Source organism: Eutrema salsugineum, unplaced genomic scaffold, assembly GCF_000478725.1.
Source record: "Eutrema salsugineum unplaced genomic scaffold, Eutsalg1_0 scaffold_5, whole genome shotgun sequence".
Classification (NCBI taxonomy): domain Eukaryota; kingdom Viridiplantae; phylum Streptophyta; class Magnoliopsida; order Brassicales; family Brassicaceae; genus Eutrema; species Eutrema salsugineum.
In genome coordinates this window covers 13,603,817-13,617,895 of record NW_006256612.1, presented here as the reverse complement: position 1 = coordinate 13,617,895, position 14,079 = coordinate 13,603,817, and the positions used below count along the sequence as shown (strand labels likewise).

Sequence of the window (14,079 nt, the reverse complement as noted above, 5' to 3'; positions counted from 1 at the left end):
TCAGTGAAAATTACACTTTGGTCCTTTTCTCTATTTGTTAAAAACTTACATAGTGTTGAAATAGAACACTGAGAAAACTAGAAAACCCACCAAACGAAGCTCCAACGAAGCCTCTTTCCTTCTCTCGGTATTGTACATTTAACTATTAGTAGATACCAACTTTTACAACTAGATTTGTGTACTCGGACAGTGAAAATCTGAACGATTTTTTTCTCTACCGAATGATTTATACATCGTGTAAAAGCTCTTAGATTTTTCTTTTCTTTTCTTGGATTTTTTTGTCGTTGTTACGTCTTAAGATTTTTTTGTCGCCTGCATCGAGATTCCGCCAAAAGAGAACCGTCTTTGAAAAAAAGAGAGGAATTTTTCGATGCAACTGTAGGAGATTAGGGTTTTCAATGCCACCATTAGAAAATTGGAAAAGCTCTGGCCTTTTTCTGAAACCCATAACGTTTTAGTCGTTTATAGAGATCCTCTGGTTCCAGATTTGGTACCTTGCAGACTGATTTCAGGAAGCATTGAATCTGTCTTATTTTAGGGGTTCTTTTATTTTTATTTTTTCTTCTTCACAGTAATTTTGTCTGTGCTTTTATGGTTGTCAAACACAAAAGTGCGGTTTATAACTCTTCTTCTGTTGATTTCAAGGTTTCTCTTGATTATAGTGGTTCCTAACCACATCCAAACCTGAGGGATGCATTCGACGGTGCAGCATGGTGGAAACAAAAGTGGGAAGCCCCATGTATGGGCTAACAACACTAATCTGGCAAAGACAGTGGCAGCTTTAGATGAGTTCAAATCTGGATTCCCTTCAAACGGTTTAACAACTGTGTCAAACAAATGGTGGGGAAGGCCTGGGAAAAGCGGACGCGAAGATGGAGGAGAAAAGAATGCTGAAGATGGAGATGTCAAGGACGAAGCACCTTCCGTGAAGGAAAATTCTTTGCTAGCTGTCAGGAAAAGAATAGCGGAACAAGGAAGAGAAGCTGTTGAACTTGGTCTGCGTCAAGGATTTGGTTCAAAAAGACCAGACAAGAGAGATCAGGATCTTCTGTCTCAGATCTTCAAGTCTTCACTGCCAAAGGATTGGTGTACTGATTCTTCCTGAATTCGTTTTATAGGTTTAGAACAGAGCTTCTTCTTGAATAATGCTCTGTTATTTCTAATCCGTCAGTTCTTTAGTTCCTGCAAGGCTGCAACGATGTTTTATGCTTTTGTAATCGAAATGAAGAAGAACATTCTGTAGTATTGGAGTAGCATTCACTGGTCACAAAAGACTCAAAAGACACCACGACCACTTGAAAAATTCCTACGCGTTTGGTTTGGTCACATGTCTCGAAGTGATTGAAATACTACGGAAAGACGAGAGAGATCTTACTAGTCTATAAATATAAGTTCTGTTAATTCCAAAAACATGAAAACAATTAATACATAAATATGCGAACATTCCTAGGTGATGCCGAACTTTGGAGGAAATCTATCATAAATCAGAGGTGATGCCGAAAAGGGAGGTGAAGCAGCATAAAGGTTTTGCTGGTATTGAAGCGCATGCCTTTGGAGGTTCCAGGCATTTCATGCTCTACCGTGTGAGATACAAGACCAGCTTTCATGTCAAGTGCCTGCAATGTGAAGGTAAAACATTGTACTTACGCTGTAATTGCAAATAGAAAATGATCGAGAAAGCGGTTCAAATTCTTCTCAGAAGAGCGTAAGATAACATATTGAATGCTGTTGTCTTGAAGTATCAATTTTAAAAGAATCATCTTCTATGTCAAATACACTCAACTCCTAAAAAGGATTCAGCATATGGTCTTAATATCTATCCCAACTCAATGCCTAAGGAGGAAGAGAAAGTAAGATAGTATTTACGGAAATACGGGACTCATCATTTTGTTCTGCAAAATTTTTTGGGAGACACAAAGCATATTGAATCATGACATTCATCCCTTAGAACCCATAAGACCAAGCTCATACCAGAAAGTGTTACAACAAAAGAAAGGTTCTGAGCGAGATGCATAAAGCGTAAAGGTGTGCACAAAGATGAAGTTTTTACCTCTTGAAGAGTTCTGAAAAGTAGCGTGTGCCGTTGTATACTACGAACCACATCAAGACTACCACCAAACCATCTGATAAGAGTTGAGGAAAGGCAAAGAGACAAAGAATATGCAAGCAGAGATCTAATGTTTTTGTATAACTGATTTTTCAATCAGAGGTATAACTATCAATTTAATCTCAATTGGAATTATATAATTCAGCACTAGCTATAACCAAAACTCTTAACACCATTAAAAGATTGAACAGACACAATGCTTTAGACGACAACACGAGTGATAAGAATTCAGTTGCCAACCATGTATCAGAAACGACGTAAAAATCAAAACTTGCATCTTTCTAACGATCGAATAGTATATTATTCTTAAAATTAGACACCGAAAGAACAGATCACTCAAGAGACTGAATCAGGGATAAGTGAGAGAGAGAGAGAGAGAAAGAGGATACTGAAGAGGTATCGTTCCCACCAATCAAGCATATAGAGCCCGAATGTCACATTGTAAAGGTAGATTTTGCGTTGAACCCAGTTCATATCTGATCAGATTCCTACAATAAAAAAAAGCGGTAAACAAACAATAAAACCAAAAGGCAGAGATTACAAATCTAAATTCGATAGTCGAACAACACCTTATCCAAGATTCAAAAATCTGAACTTTTGAAAACGTGAGGGGGTTACAAAGCGCCAGGAGATTCGCGATCTACGAGATGGTATCTAACTTCAGATTTTCAAGTGTCGAAGAGAGAAATCAAAATTAGACGGAGACGTCAAAGCTGGAAAAGTCTGTGTGATGACGAAATGTTCCGAGTCCTAACCACGGTTTTCTTGAGACCGGTTAAGCCGTAATACCGATCTATATTAATATCGGTTTTGTAAAACTAACCGGGTATTCATACCAGAGTAACAAGATGAAATTTGGAGTACCTCCCCTGTATTCGATAATCCACGCGCGTTTGTGTTTTGTAAGAAGACCAAAGATGGTGACGACGACGAGCGTCGTCGGAGCTCCTTTGCTGGTTGCTCGGTCTCTCCGGACGCCGGTAAGTCCGATGTGCTTCGCTTCCACCGCAAATTCCGAGCTTCTCCGTTCCCAGCTCGATCGGCTTCACGCGGAGGCCGAGTCCACTCGTGCCAAAGGTCCAATCTTTATTTGCCAATCTTCGTCTTAATTGGAATGAGTACAGTGGATAAACTGTCGTTGACTTGCTTCAGATATCCAAACTAATTATAAAAAACCCTTATTTAATTTAGAATGAAAGCTAATCCAGTTTCATCCACATGGTGTCTGAAGATGTGTGGTGTGAACTTCTTAGATTTATTGAGTTTCGTTTTGAAAAGATGAGATGTGTGCTTTTTTAGCATTTTCCTTTTTTTGTCTGAATTCAGTGATTGATATCAATTTTGGGTTCTTATTGTTGTTGTTGTAGCAAATAGTAATAGGTTGAGACTTTTGAGATTATCCGAGGCTGCAGAGAATCTAAGGAAACAAGCAGCTGTAAATGTTCAGACAGGGAAAGAGAATGATGCAAGAGAGTTGCTTCTCCAGAAGAAAAAAGTCATGCAAGCTTTGGACAAGGCTAAAGCCCGTATCGAGCTACTCGACACCCTTTCTTCAAAACTTAACGAGGTAGAAAGAAACGAGATGTTACTTGGTTACCTCACAATCCTTGTTTAGTTTGAATTTCTTGTGTATAACTCTATCTGTGAAAAACCTAAGAAATGTTATAGTTTGATTGTCCTTTTGTATTCAGTTATCCAAGAAATCTATCTAGTCATGTGTTGAGAGAGAAGCTTGGTTTTGTTTCAGGCAATATCTTTCAAGGAAATACAGCTGATTGGGAATATATCTTTGGATCTCGACGTAGATAGAGAAAATACTTCAGGTGGAATTCACATTGTATCTCCAAAGCCCAAATCTACTGATGACAGGCATGAAAATGATTTCACAGGCTTGGATTCTCAAGAAAGTCAACTTATTGAAAAGAACTTTGAGGAATCCCAAGCAACTCTTGAAACCGATGTTCAAGTACTGGAAGATGCTTTAACTGGTCGCATCTTCAAAGGACTGTCTTCTTATGAATCTTTTATGGCAAATCTAGACCAGAAACTTAGCAGAATCGAAGCTGAACTAGTCACTGTTGTAAATGTTGCGTCTTTGGTGCTTAATCATGAAGATAAACCCAAAAATCTGAAGGTTCAGCAGACGACAGAAATTCTTGATGAGATTCGTTGCGTGAGGGAAAGGTAATGCATTCGAAACATCACTAAGTTCTTACTTCCAGTCTCTGCAGTATTATTTAGTACAAGACATTTTGTTTTGCTTGTGTAGAATTGCAAATATCATTGTCAAAGAGGCAAACATAAGGTAGTGGTTCAAGACTTCAAGCTCCTTCTTTGAGCTTCATATTTCAGTTAAGAGAATGAAGTGAAACCAGCGCAGTGAAGAGAAGCGAAACCCTTTCTTTACTCATTCTGTTTAGACAGGTATATGGTCCTTTTCTTCCTGTGATGTGAATCTAAATAGCTTCTAAGCTGGTACATTAAATTTTGATGTGATATGAGGTAGAATATGGGCGTTCACGCTACTGTTGTGATATGGGATGTTAATTAGTTGTATATATATATATATACTTAGGAACATGAACTTTCATGACATATCTTCCTTACATAAAGAATATACTGCTATAATGTATAGATTTAATATTGATGCCAACTTTGAAATCATTTCATTTTTTCTAGACTTCTAGTGATAAAATTGATGGCGTTAAAGCGACAGGTTGAGATCATAGACTATACAAATCTAGAAACAACATTTTATATGAGCAAACATTTCCGGTAAATATCAATAATCCCGAGAAAGAAGAAGAAGGTCAGAAATAGAAATGATGCCAAATTGCCAACGAATCAATCATATAAAATTAAACATAGAAGCCCTGAAATAAAAATATTTTAACTTCTTTAACAGAAACAAACAAAAACACAAAAAAACAAAAAGACCTAATGAAATTCGGATTATTGTTATCTGACAATGCCTTCATTTCCAGCAAGAACCAAGTACTTATCCTTTCTTGTGAGATTAGTGCATTCAAATCCCAAAACTCTAGCAAGCTCTCCTTGTATGAAATTGGCAACTTCAAAGCTTGACTTACCTCCTGCGCAAGTCATTTCTCGTGGTAACTTCTTCAAAACCTCAAGACAATAAACCGGCCTAGGATTCATGAGGAAGAATATAGGGTCCAAACACTTTAGGCCACTCGCTGTTGTCCCATAGAACATGCTCACTCGAGCGTCCACAGCCACGGGAACAATGTCTTCGGTTAACTCGGCGAACAGAGGACTGAATCTCAGTAGGTAAGGCTCTCTACAAGTGGTTCCTTCAGGACAAACCACTAGATCTCCTTTGCTTAGCAGTCTCTGCATCGCCTCGCCATCTTTCTTCCTGTCTCTCTTGAGGCTAACCGTCTTGAGAGGCGCTATGAGCTCGGAGAACTTGCTTAGGCTGTAGGTAACCGCAGTCAAGGGCTTGGCAAGCGACGTGGTGAGAAATACCGGGTCAAGGAGGGTCCTATGGTTACATACATATAACACCCCACTTTTACCTTTCTCTGGACGGCCGTTATACAAATTGTGGGTCTTGAGAGTGATCCTAACACCGGACAAAGAAGCCAAGAAATTGGCTACATGGTAAGGAAGCAAGACTCCTACCGAGATCCTGAAGACAGCGAGGAAGAATCCGATAGGGAGCCATACGAACATAGCTAGTGTAGCCAATGGTGTTGGCAAGAAAGCTAATCTCCCGTCGTGGAATATCAATGGCTTTGGGTATCTTTCTCTAGGAAATGTGTTGTTCTTGTTCATGGACTCTTCTTCATTCCAAAGATAAGCTTCCTGTAAGGGAAGTGTAGAAGTAAAGTGAAAGTTAGTGACTTTAGCCTACTTTTGTTAAATTGGGAAGTAAAGCAACATAGAAAAAAATATAATTTGCAAATAGAAATGAAGATACAATCTTGTGGGAAATCTGTAAATTAAAAGTTGAAAGTTATTTATTTTTTTTGGGGAAAGAAAAGAAAATGGAGTAAAGATGTGATCTTGTGGGAAAACTTAGACAAAATTGATAATTACCCTTAAATCTATTTTATGAAAGTGGGAAGTAAAGATATTAGATATGAAAATGTGATTTTGTTGGAAAATTAAACCAAATTGGAAGTTAATTCATTTAAGAGGAATTGGGAAGTAAAGAAAATGGAAAAAGAAGTTACGTTGCAAATGGAGATGAAGATGTGATCTTGTGGGCTTGAAGAGCTTCCAATTCCAAGTGCAGGCTTCTTGTTGTTGTTATCAAGGAAATAATCTTTGGCTGATTTATGTTTCACGACGAAACCAGGCCCTAAAGCTAAGCCGGTGTAGAATCTCCTCCCCATAACTTCTATTTCTTGCAGCTTAGTCCCAACCACATCATCAGCGTTGAGGTAATCTCTGAGGAACCTCTCCACAATCACTTGCGGCAAGCTCGTAAACACGACTTTGGAGTATCCTGTTCGAGCCCAGACTTCATAAACTTGGGGATTCAAGTTCTCGAGGAGGAATTTGGGTAGAACCGACCTAGAAACGTTGTCCATGTCTTTGACTCTAAGGCCAGAGAAGGTTATGAAAGAGATGATTTTGAGTTTGGTTTGTTGTGGCAGAGCCCAGAGGAAAGAACAAGAGAGCAAGAGAAGGATCGCTCTGATGATCGATCCTCCTTCGAAGGCCACGAGCATGAAGTAAGGGAAGAACGTGTGGAAGTGTTTGCTTGAATGTTGTCTCAATAGAACACCATTGATGTCGCAAACCAAGGTGTGAAGATGATGATGATCAGGAGAAACAGAGGATGCTCTGTTTTTGTCTTGAGGCTCTTGATACTTTGTAATGCTTGGGAAGAGAGGGTTTAGAGAATCTTCAGAGAGCTGGTTTTGTTGGTTTTGTTGCTGTTGATGATGATGAGGATGGTGAGAATTGTTGTGTAGAGATTGTGATTTGGAGAGGTTTAGGAGATTTTTCAATTGGAAGCCATAGCCTCTAAGCTTTCTAGCAGCTCTGTAACATGAATTAGCAAGAAGACGGTAAAGAACCCATTCACCTAGAATCACTAGAAGCTCTGGAAACACCATAGTTATGGCTTTGTAAGAAAGAGAGAGAGAGAGAAAGAAAAATTGAAATGAGTTAATGTATTGAAGAGGACGAATCCAAGGTTGCAGAGGAGATTTATATAGCGTGTGATGATGATAGGCGAGAGCAAAGGTGCTGTGAAGGTTTGACCCTTTTTATTTATTTTTGTTTCCGTTTTAAAATTTTCGTTAACCCACACATCTTGCATTAACTGTACGCCACAACGTCTATGAATTTTTTTCTTTTTTCTTTATTTTTGAGAGAAAAAAAAAGTTAGAATGTGTTTGTGTTTGTTTCCAAGAAGTTATGGTTGATGATTCTAACTATATTTGGCTATGTGCATACATAAAGTTAAGATATAGTATATCACATAACAAATGAAACAATATATTCATACAGTGTTGTTGCATTCATCACACGATTATCTCACTGCAGTTGCCTTTTTTTTTCTTAATTAGTTGGATGTCTCCATCGGTTTCTCTCTCTCTCTCTCTCTCTCTCTCTCTCTCTCTCTCTCTCTCTCTCTCTCTCTCTCTCTCTCTCTCTCTCTCTCTCTCTCTCTCTCTCTCTCTCTCTCTCTCTCTCTCTCTCTCTCTATCTCTCTCTCTCTCTCTCTCTCTCTCTCTCTCTCTCTCTCTCTCTCTCTCTCTCTCTCTCTCTCTCTCTCTCTCTCTCTCTCTCTCTCTCTCTCTCTCTCTCTCTCTCTCTCTCTCTCTCTCTCTCTCTCTCTCAAAACAGAGCATTTTGATCGAAACATTTTGTATAGCAGCAGTATAGGGTGGTGGTTTTTTGAGAAATATTTAACCATTAGCCAAGAACAATAAAATTAATGTAATAAAATATTGTATAGCCCAATGTTCTTATTAATTAGGTGGATCATCTACACTATTGTAGTACTGTTATCATGTTGTGAAACATGAATGATGAAGTGGTCAGATTGTGACGCATTAGCTCCATTGGCAATTAGGGGCCTGCTGCTCAAAATCATATCAACATATTAACCAAATTTGTTTCACGTTTACTATAATGATCACTAAACTTTGGCAATACAATCATTGAAAACCTATCACGGTTAGAAATCCAAAAAGTTTCTGCCACTAACTTTACGACAAATGACTTGTTTCTTACAAGTCCACATGCATATATAGGCACCACATCTTATTATGATACTTTGAATTAAAAAATTTGAAGAAGTCAACAGCTATCAATATATATATATATATATATATATATATATATATAACCATATAATGGATAACAGTTAATTTGATCCAAACCTAATCATAGAATAGAAAAGTGTCTTCAAAACATAACGTTATGTGAACACGCTTACTTAAACTTAAAGCGCATTTGGTTCCAGTTTTCTTCCAAGTTTGCACTTTTTTCTGCCAACTCCAAGATCTATAGAAGAGATTTAACAAGTTAGGTTATGCAGTTGGTGACCGTCCCTTTTCTATACGATTTGAATATTCTTCAAAATGTAGTGTTTTTTCCTTTTTAGTTAATCATTTTATAAAAAAAATAAAACAATGTTGATCCACTGAAATTATCGGTGGTGTAGTATCTGACCTGTTTCAGTCTTTCGGAGGTGAGAATAATTAATGTTAACTAAAAAGTGTCTGCAAATTTTACGTAAATGAGGAGAGTTTATAATTGAGTTAACACCCTACATGAAAGAGCAAAAACTAAACATTTGGTTTTATCTAAAATATGCATGCTGTGCTGTTTTTTATGAAATTGTTGAGTGATCTTAGCGCATCCCACGCTTACGATATATGTATTCAAATGCTGAAAACAAAAGGCGATTTTTTAGGTAATTGGATTTTTTAGCTTCATACCAAGGATTCAGACACACGGTGACACGGAAACACTAGAATATACTCATGTGGTTGCATTGAAATTTTACTTAGCTGATCTTACAAGAAAAAAAAAATGGTTATGTTTTTCTTCCGTCGAATACATCAAAATTTGTAAAGGAATATATTGACATATAAAATAAACATATATATACATTGCTACTCAAATTTTCTAATCCACAGTACAATTTTTTTTTCAGGTCCGTGAGTGCTTTTTTTGGAAACTCCAAAACCAACGTACCTATGATATATATATTTACAGAGTTCTGAATCTAAATTCCATATCTAAGGTAAACGTTTTTATTTATCAATTGTTGTGATTTGTTATCTATAATTTTAGTCTTGTATATGAATACTAAATTGGAAATATTTGTTTGTATTTGAATCGGAAATGCAAACACCTTGACTTTGGAAAATATTTTGGAACAAAATACATGTTTAAAAAAGACACTCCAACTTGTTTGCGGTACGAGAATTGATAATAACCAAAAGACATGACAGTAATAAATTCATGAGACAAGTCATTACCGACCGGACTCTAATAAATTCTTTAAGCTAACGACAACTTATGTCAGATCACGATATATGCAATGCAAGTACAATAATAATCATAATAAATACAATAAGTCCAACCTTACCTATACTACTATGTCTAAATTAGACAGTCTAATTACTTTCACTAATTAATTGGACCAAACTTACTGAAGAAGAAATATCAATACGATTGTTTAAATTCTTTGTATAACAGCGGTCTACTCCATCGGCAACCAAACATCATTAAATTCTTCCATAACACTGTAACTCTCGTATGATTCGGACAATCTAATATTTAACCGTTTTTCTTCTTTCCATCCATTAAAGACGTCTATATAAGATGGCATTAACAGTTGAATTTAATCAATACTCCATTTAAGAACATTTATTTCGTTCTAACCAAAATTAAATACAGCTATTTAGAAGTATTTAAATTAACCTCTAACCGTAGATTGACCATATAATTGAACCACACTATACACACATGCTTCGGGACAAACATCGAAATCCTAGTCGATATCTTGCCTACTCCATATTTGTGATACTTATTAAGAGTAACAAAATAAAATTAAAATTTGTCGACATATACATGAAAAGAAAGAGCAAAGCCAAACACTAAATGTAGACATAAGAGTAGATGAAATTGATGATGAAGCATAGAGAAGTGTGAAAATGGAATTGATGCATAAACCTCGTGTTGTGAACATTGAACTGTCTGGACCATTTTACCCTTCACTTCCGCCAATTTTTATTTTGCTTTGAAAATTGCGTCATCGTGTGAGTCCTTCTCTATGTGTAATCTTTTCGTTCTACCAACTTTCCATTTTCTTTTTTGACATTTTCATCCGCCGGGCAATATTTTTTCTTCATAATTACTATCATATGTCATACTCTTTTTTGACACTTTTTAGGTTTCTTATTCGTTAGGCCGGTAAAGCCAATATAATCTCTTGAAGTCCACTTCCTGAAAACATTACTTTCGATCGTAAAGATTGCAAAATTAGGAATTAATAAAGAATAAAAGGATTCTAAAATTAACACTGTTTTTTTTTTGCTGTTTTTAAATTATTTTGTAGAATAATCTAATAGGATTCCGCAAAATGATATGATGATTGTTCTTTTTTTTTTTTAAGGAACCGTATAATTATTTTGTCATAAGATGGTAACATTATAATTGGAATGATAAATTTAAGAAAAACAAACAAAACCTAGCTACAAAATTAGATAGAATGACAAAATAGGAAAAAACATAACTACCATGTCTGGCATTTAGAATGAAAAGATGATGGAAAAGTCAAAAGTTAATGTAGAAATCCTGATTTGTTTATATCTTGGTTCGTTAGTTATATGCATCAAAACCTAAAATCCGTATCGACCGATCGAGATATATCTTCGACTGATCGATATATTGAAGTAGTCACATGAACTGGATGTGAAAGGTTATCTGAATCATTGAAGTGGATCACATCGTTCCTAAGAGAGACTCTCGTATTCGTTTACGCGTACACGTTTTTTTAAACAAAAAAAAAAAAATTATTAAAAGATCACATTCACATCGATCGAAAATTATATTAAAAGATCACATCGATCGGTCCCCCTCTTCAATGTATTTTCTTTTTTTGTTGGCATTGTTTTGGGCTGTCTCGATTTTGATTTTTGATTTTTTTTTCTTTTTCTATCGTCTCTCGTTTTTTATTCTTTCTTCCTACTTATGAATATATTACCATCGCTTTTGTTGCAGTCATTACATATACTCCAAAGGACCAAATCAGTACTATCACTTAAAAACCCTAGCTGAGGTTGCATGTATAGATCCTGCTCATCTATAGTCACGTAAAGTCAACGCCATTAACTATTGGAGAATTGCACCGACGTTATGTATCAGTAATCGGATCCAGTATCCGACGTTTGACCAAAGTTGTCATTCAAACTATATATGTTTAACAGTTTAAGCCATAAAATATAATCCCTAAAATTATACAATAATTTTGGTTCAAACAAGTAACTTTTTTTGAAAATTTTACCGCCCAATACAAAGAGAGAACATAGACTTTCCTCCTCAAACATTACGCAGCAATATTAGTGAGACTGGTCGGGTAGGTGACTAACGAGAAAATGCATGTTGACTATATGTTTTAACGGTCCAATTATCTAATTTCTTTTTAGTTTTTCTTTGTTGCTTGCAGAAATAAAATACATATAGTGAACAAAGAATCTATTGGAAGAGAAACGTGCATGCAAATGTTGCGGAAAATATTATAATTGGTGAGGTAGTTAAAGGCATGCCTATTTCGTTGAATGTTAATTGCCTAATGAAGTGCCTTATACCCAAACCATTTTTTATTTTTTATTTTCATTTGGGGTGGGGGGTTCTACGTAATTATCATGCATTTTATGCTTTTGCCTCAAACATACAGCTTTTCACAACCACCACACAATTTATAACATTTAACAGCCCATCATACCAAGATATCAAAGCCTTCATCTTCATTCACCGCCATCGGATTTGAAATTTTAACATAATTTTGAACGATTTTTTTGGGATGAAATATCAAATTAAAAAAAAAAATGTTATTTACAAAGAGGAGAAAAGAGTTTGAATAACGCGCACTGACTTAGAAGCATTTGCAGAGGATTCTTGCCTCAAATGAGCAAAGAAATTTATTATCAAAAGACAGAGCAGAGCTTCAATGGATTGATTGCGGTTTGGAGCCCACATCAGACCACCTACGAACAAATCTCTTTAGTTTGTGAGCTAAGCGGTACCATTAAATACGTCTTGTATTCCCTTCCACCATGATGCCATATATATAGAGATTCTCAGCAACTACATTTTTGAATTAGAGCAACCTTAATTTTCTCTAAATGGCCGTGATGATTTTTTTTTTTGAACAAGAAATGGCCGTGATGATGTTCTTTTAAAATATAAAAAGTAAATAAAAACCTAATTACAAATTATTTGGTTTGGATTGGTTTTTCATATTAGTTTGGGTATTTTTAAATGAAATGGTGCCACTTTTATCTATAACAGCTCTTGTAGAAAATTGTCATGTAGAAAAAAAAAACCATGGGACAAGATTTCATGTTTTTTTTTGTTCTTCAAATTATGCTAGCATCATAACTGAAATTGGTACTATTGTGGGGGGGGGGAGGTAATTAAAATTGTCGATAGACCACAGATAAAAATCGTCCCATATTTTATTATCATTATTTATTGCGCAATTACTTGACGTTACCGTAATGATATACCCTGCCAATTTTTTGATTGAACCATTTAATGTATGATTTTATGAACATCATCATCTCTTATTAGTGGCTCTCATAGCTTCTTCTCCTTATAATATGTACTGTTTCTACTGATGAGACTTGTATGATGGATGTGGCTTATAGAATCTAGATGCGACATATGCAAATGCTTACTGGTTACTTATATAGTTAAAATATATATTATCAAAATGTTAAAAAATAATAATATATATATATATACATATACAGTATATTTGATCAAACAAAAAGGTACGAGGATCAAATAAAACGACCTACTTATGAGGTATCCATTTAGGGATACATAGACATTTAATTTAAGATTAATCAGTTCGATATTTCTGTTTTACTGAAAGAAAAGCTAATTAGCTCCGGTTGGGTTTCGGTTTAATATTTTATTATTTAATTATGATAGAAAAGAAATCATGGAAACCTGCTAGCTCGGTTTGGTTTATTTATAATTATTTTGACTTGGATGGTCATGTAGCCCATTAATGAACGAACTAGACAATCATTCATTTCATTTGATATGTAACGAGAGGGCAGAGACGAAAGCAGAGGGTCACTTAAATTTCCGTAATCCATGACCCGTTATGGGCCCAATTAAAATAAAAAATGCTTTCAGTAAAAGCCTAGAAGCCTAAATCAACACTTTCTTGTTTCGATCAAGGCCCAATTCAACAATTTAAAAGTTTTTTAATCATGAAAACATCTTCAACAACCCAATCCTCTTGAATTTTAATTTCCTTATAAAACAGGATTTTGATAAAGTATGCAGTTACAAATATAATTAGGAAATAATTCATTTAATATTACAATTTGAGGAATGTGCATATATATATATATATCGTAGTTGGTTAATTCTAATAAGACCACCCACAATCTCATCCCAGTTGACGATTCTTAAATTGAAACAATCAATTCATCTATTCTATTAAAATAGAAGCACATTTAGTGTTTGCATCCAAACACTCCTAAATTTTTTTTTATAATATTTTTTTTTATTTTTATATTTAATTTTCGAAAATTAATTATTAATTTAAATATTTTTAGATTTTCTAAAATCTAGATCATCTTTAATTTAAATTTCAAATTATTAGAAATTTAATTAAATTTAGTTACAAAAATTTGCATTCAATTTAGTTTTAACAAAAACAAATTATATCTAAACAAAAAAAATAAATACAACTTATATTAGAAATAAAAAATAAAAAATTCTCGTGCGAACGC

The 14,079-nt window shown here is 35.1% G+C and overlaps 4 protein-coding genes across 6 annotated transcripts; 2 read left to right on the top strand and 2 right to left on the bottom strand.

The window, feature by feature from the left end:
• Positions 1 to 62: 62 nt before the first annotated feature.
• Positions 63 to 1,244, top strand: LOC18994221. 3 transcript variants are annotated; one of them, XM_006417847.2, is made up of 2 exons: positions 63 to 127; positions 646 to 1,244. In XM_006417847.2, exon 2 carries the CDS (start codon positions 692 to 694, stop codon positions 1,103 to 1,105), a length of 414 nt encoding a protein of 137 aa, XP_006417910.1. In that variant the 5' UTR covers positions 63 to 127; positions 646 to 691; the 3' UTR covers positions 1,106 to 1,244. The 3 variants fall into 3 exon arrangements, with proteins under 3 accessions (XP_006417910.1, XP_024008640.1, XP_024008639.1); XM_024152872.1 differs by having other exon boundaries at positions 90 to 127; positions 663 to 1,244; XM_024152871.1 differs by lacking the exon at positions 63 to 127 and adding an exon at positions 188 to 490.
• On the bottom strand, positions 1,244 to 2,839 carry LOC18994220. The gene is made up of 4 exons (XM_006417846.2): positions 2,677 to 2,839; positions 2,497 to 2,595; positions 2,051 to 2,123; positions 1,244 to 1,616 (listed from the first exon to the last, which is right to left on the bottom strand). The coding sequence occupies exons 2-4, from the start codon at positions 2,579 to 2,581 to the stop codon at positions 1,604 to 1,606; spliced, it is 171 nt and encodes a 56-aa protein (XP_006417909.1). The 5' UTR covers positions 2,582 to 2,595; positions 2,677 to 2,839; the 3' UTR covers positions 1,244 to 1,603.
• LOC18994219 lies at positions 2,723 to 4,753 on the top strand. Its single transcript, XM_006417844.2, has 4 exons — positions 2,723 to 3,184; positions 3,475 to 3,674; positions 3,855 to 4,291; positions 4,377 to 4,753. The coding sequence occupies exons 1-4, from the start codon at positions 2,956 to 2,958 to the stop codon at positions 4,414 to 4,416; spliced, it is 906 nt and encodes a 301-aa protein (XP_006417907.1). The 5' UTR covers positions 2,723 to 2,955; the 3' UTR covers positions 4,417 to 4,753.
• A 169-nt stretch (positions 4,754 to 4,922) lies between these two features.
• On the bottom strand, positions 4,923 to 7,258 carry LOC18994218 (glycerol-3-phosphate acyltransferase 1). The gene is made up of 2 exons (XM_006417843.2): positions 6,307 to 7,258; positions 4,923 to 5,935 (listed from the first exon to the last, which is right to left on the bottom strand). Exons 1-2 carry the CDS (start codon positions 7,195 to 7,197, stop codon positions 5,066 to 5,068), a joined length of 1,761 nt encoding a protein of 586 aa, XP_006417906.1. The 5' UTR covers positions 7,198 to 7,258; the 3' UTR covers positions 4,923 to 5,065.
• Positions 7,259 to 14,079: the final 6,821 nt, after the last annotated feature.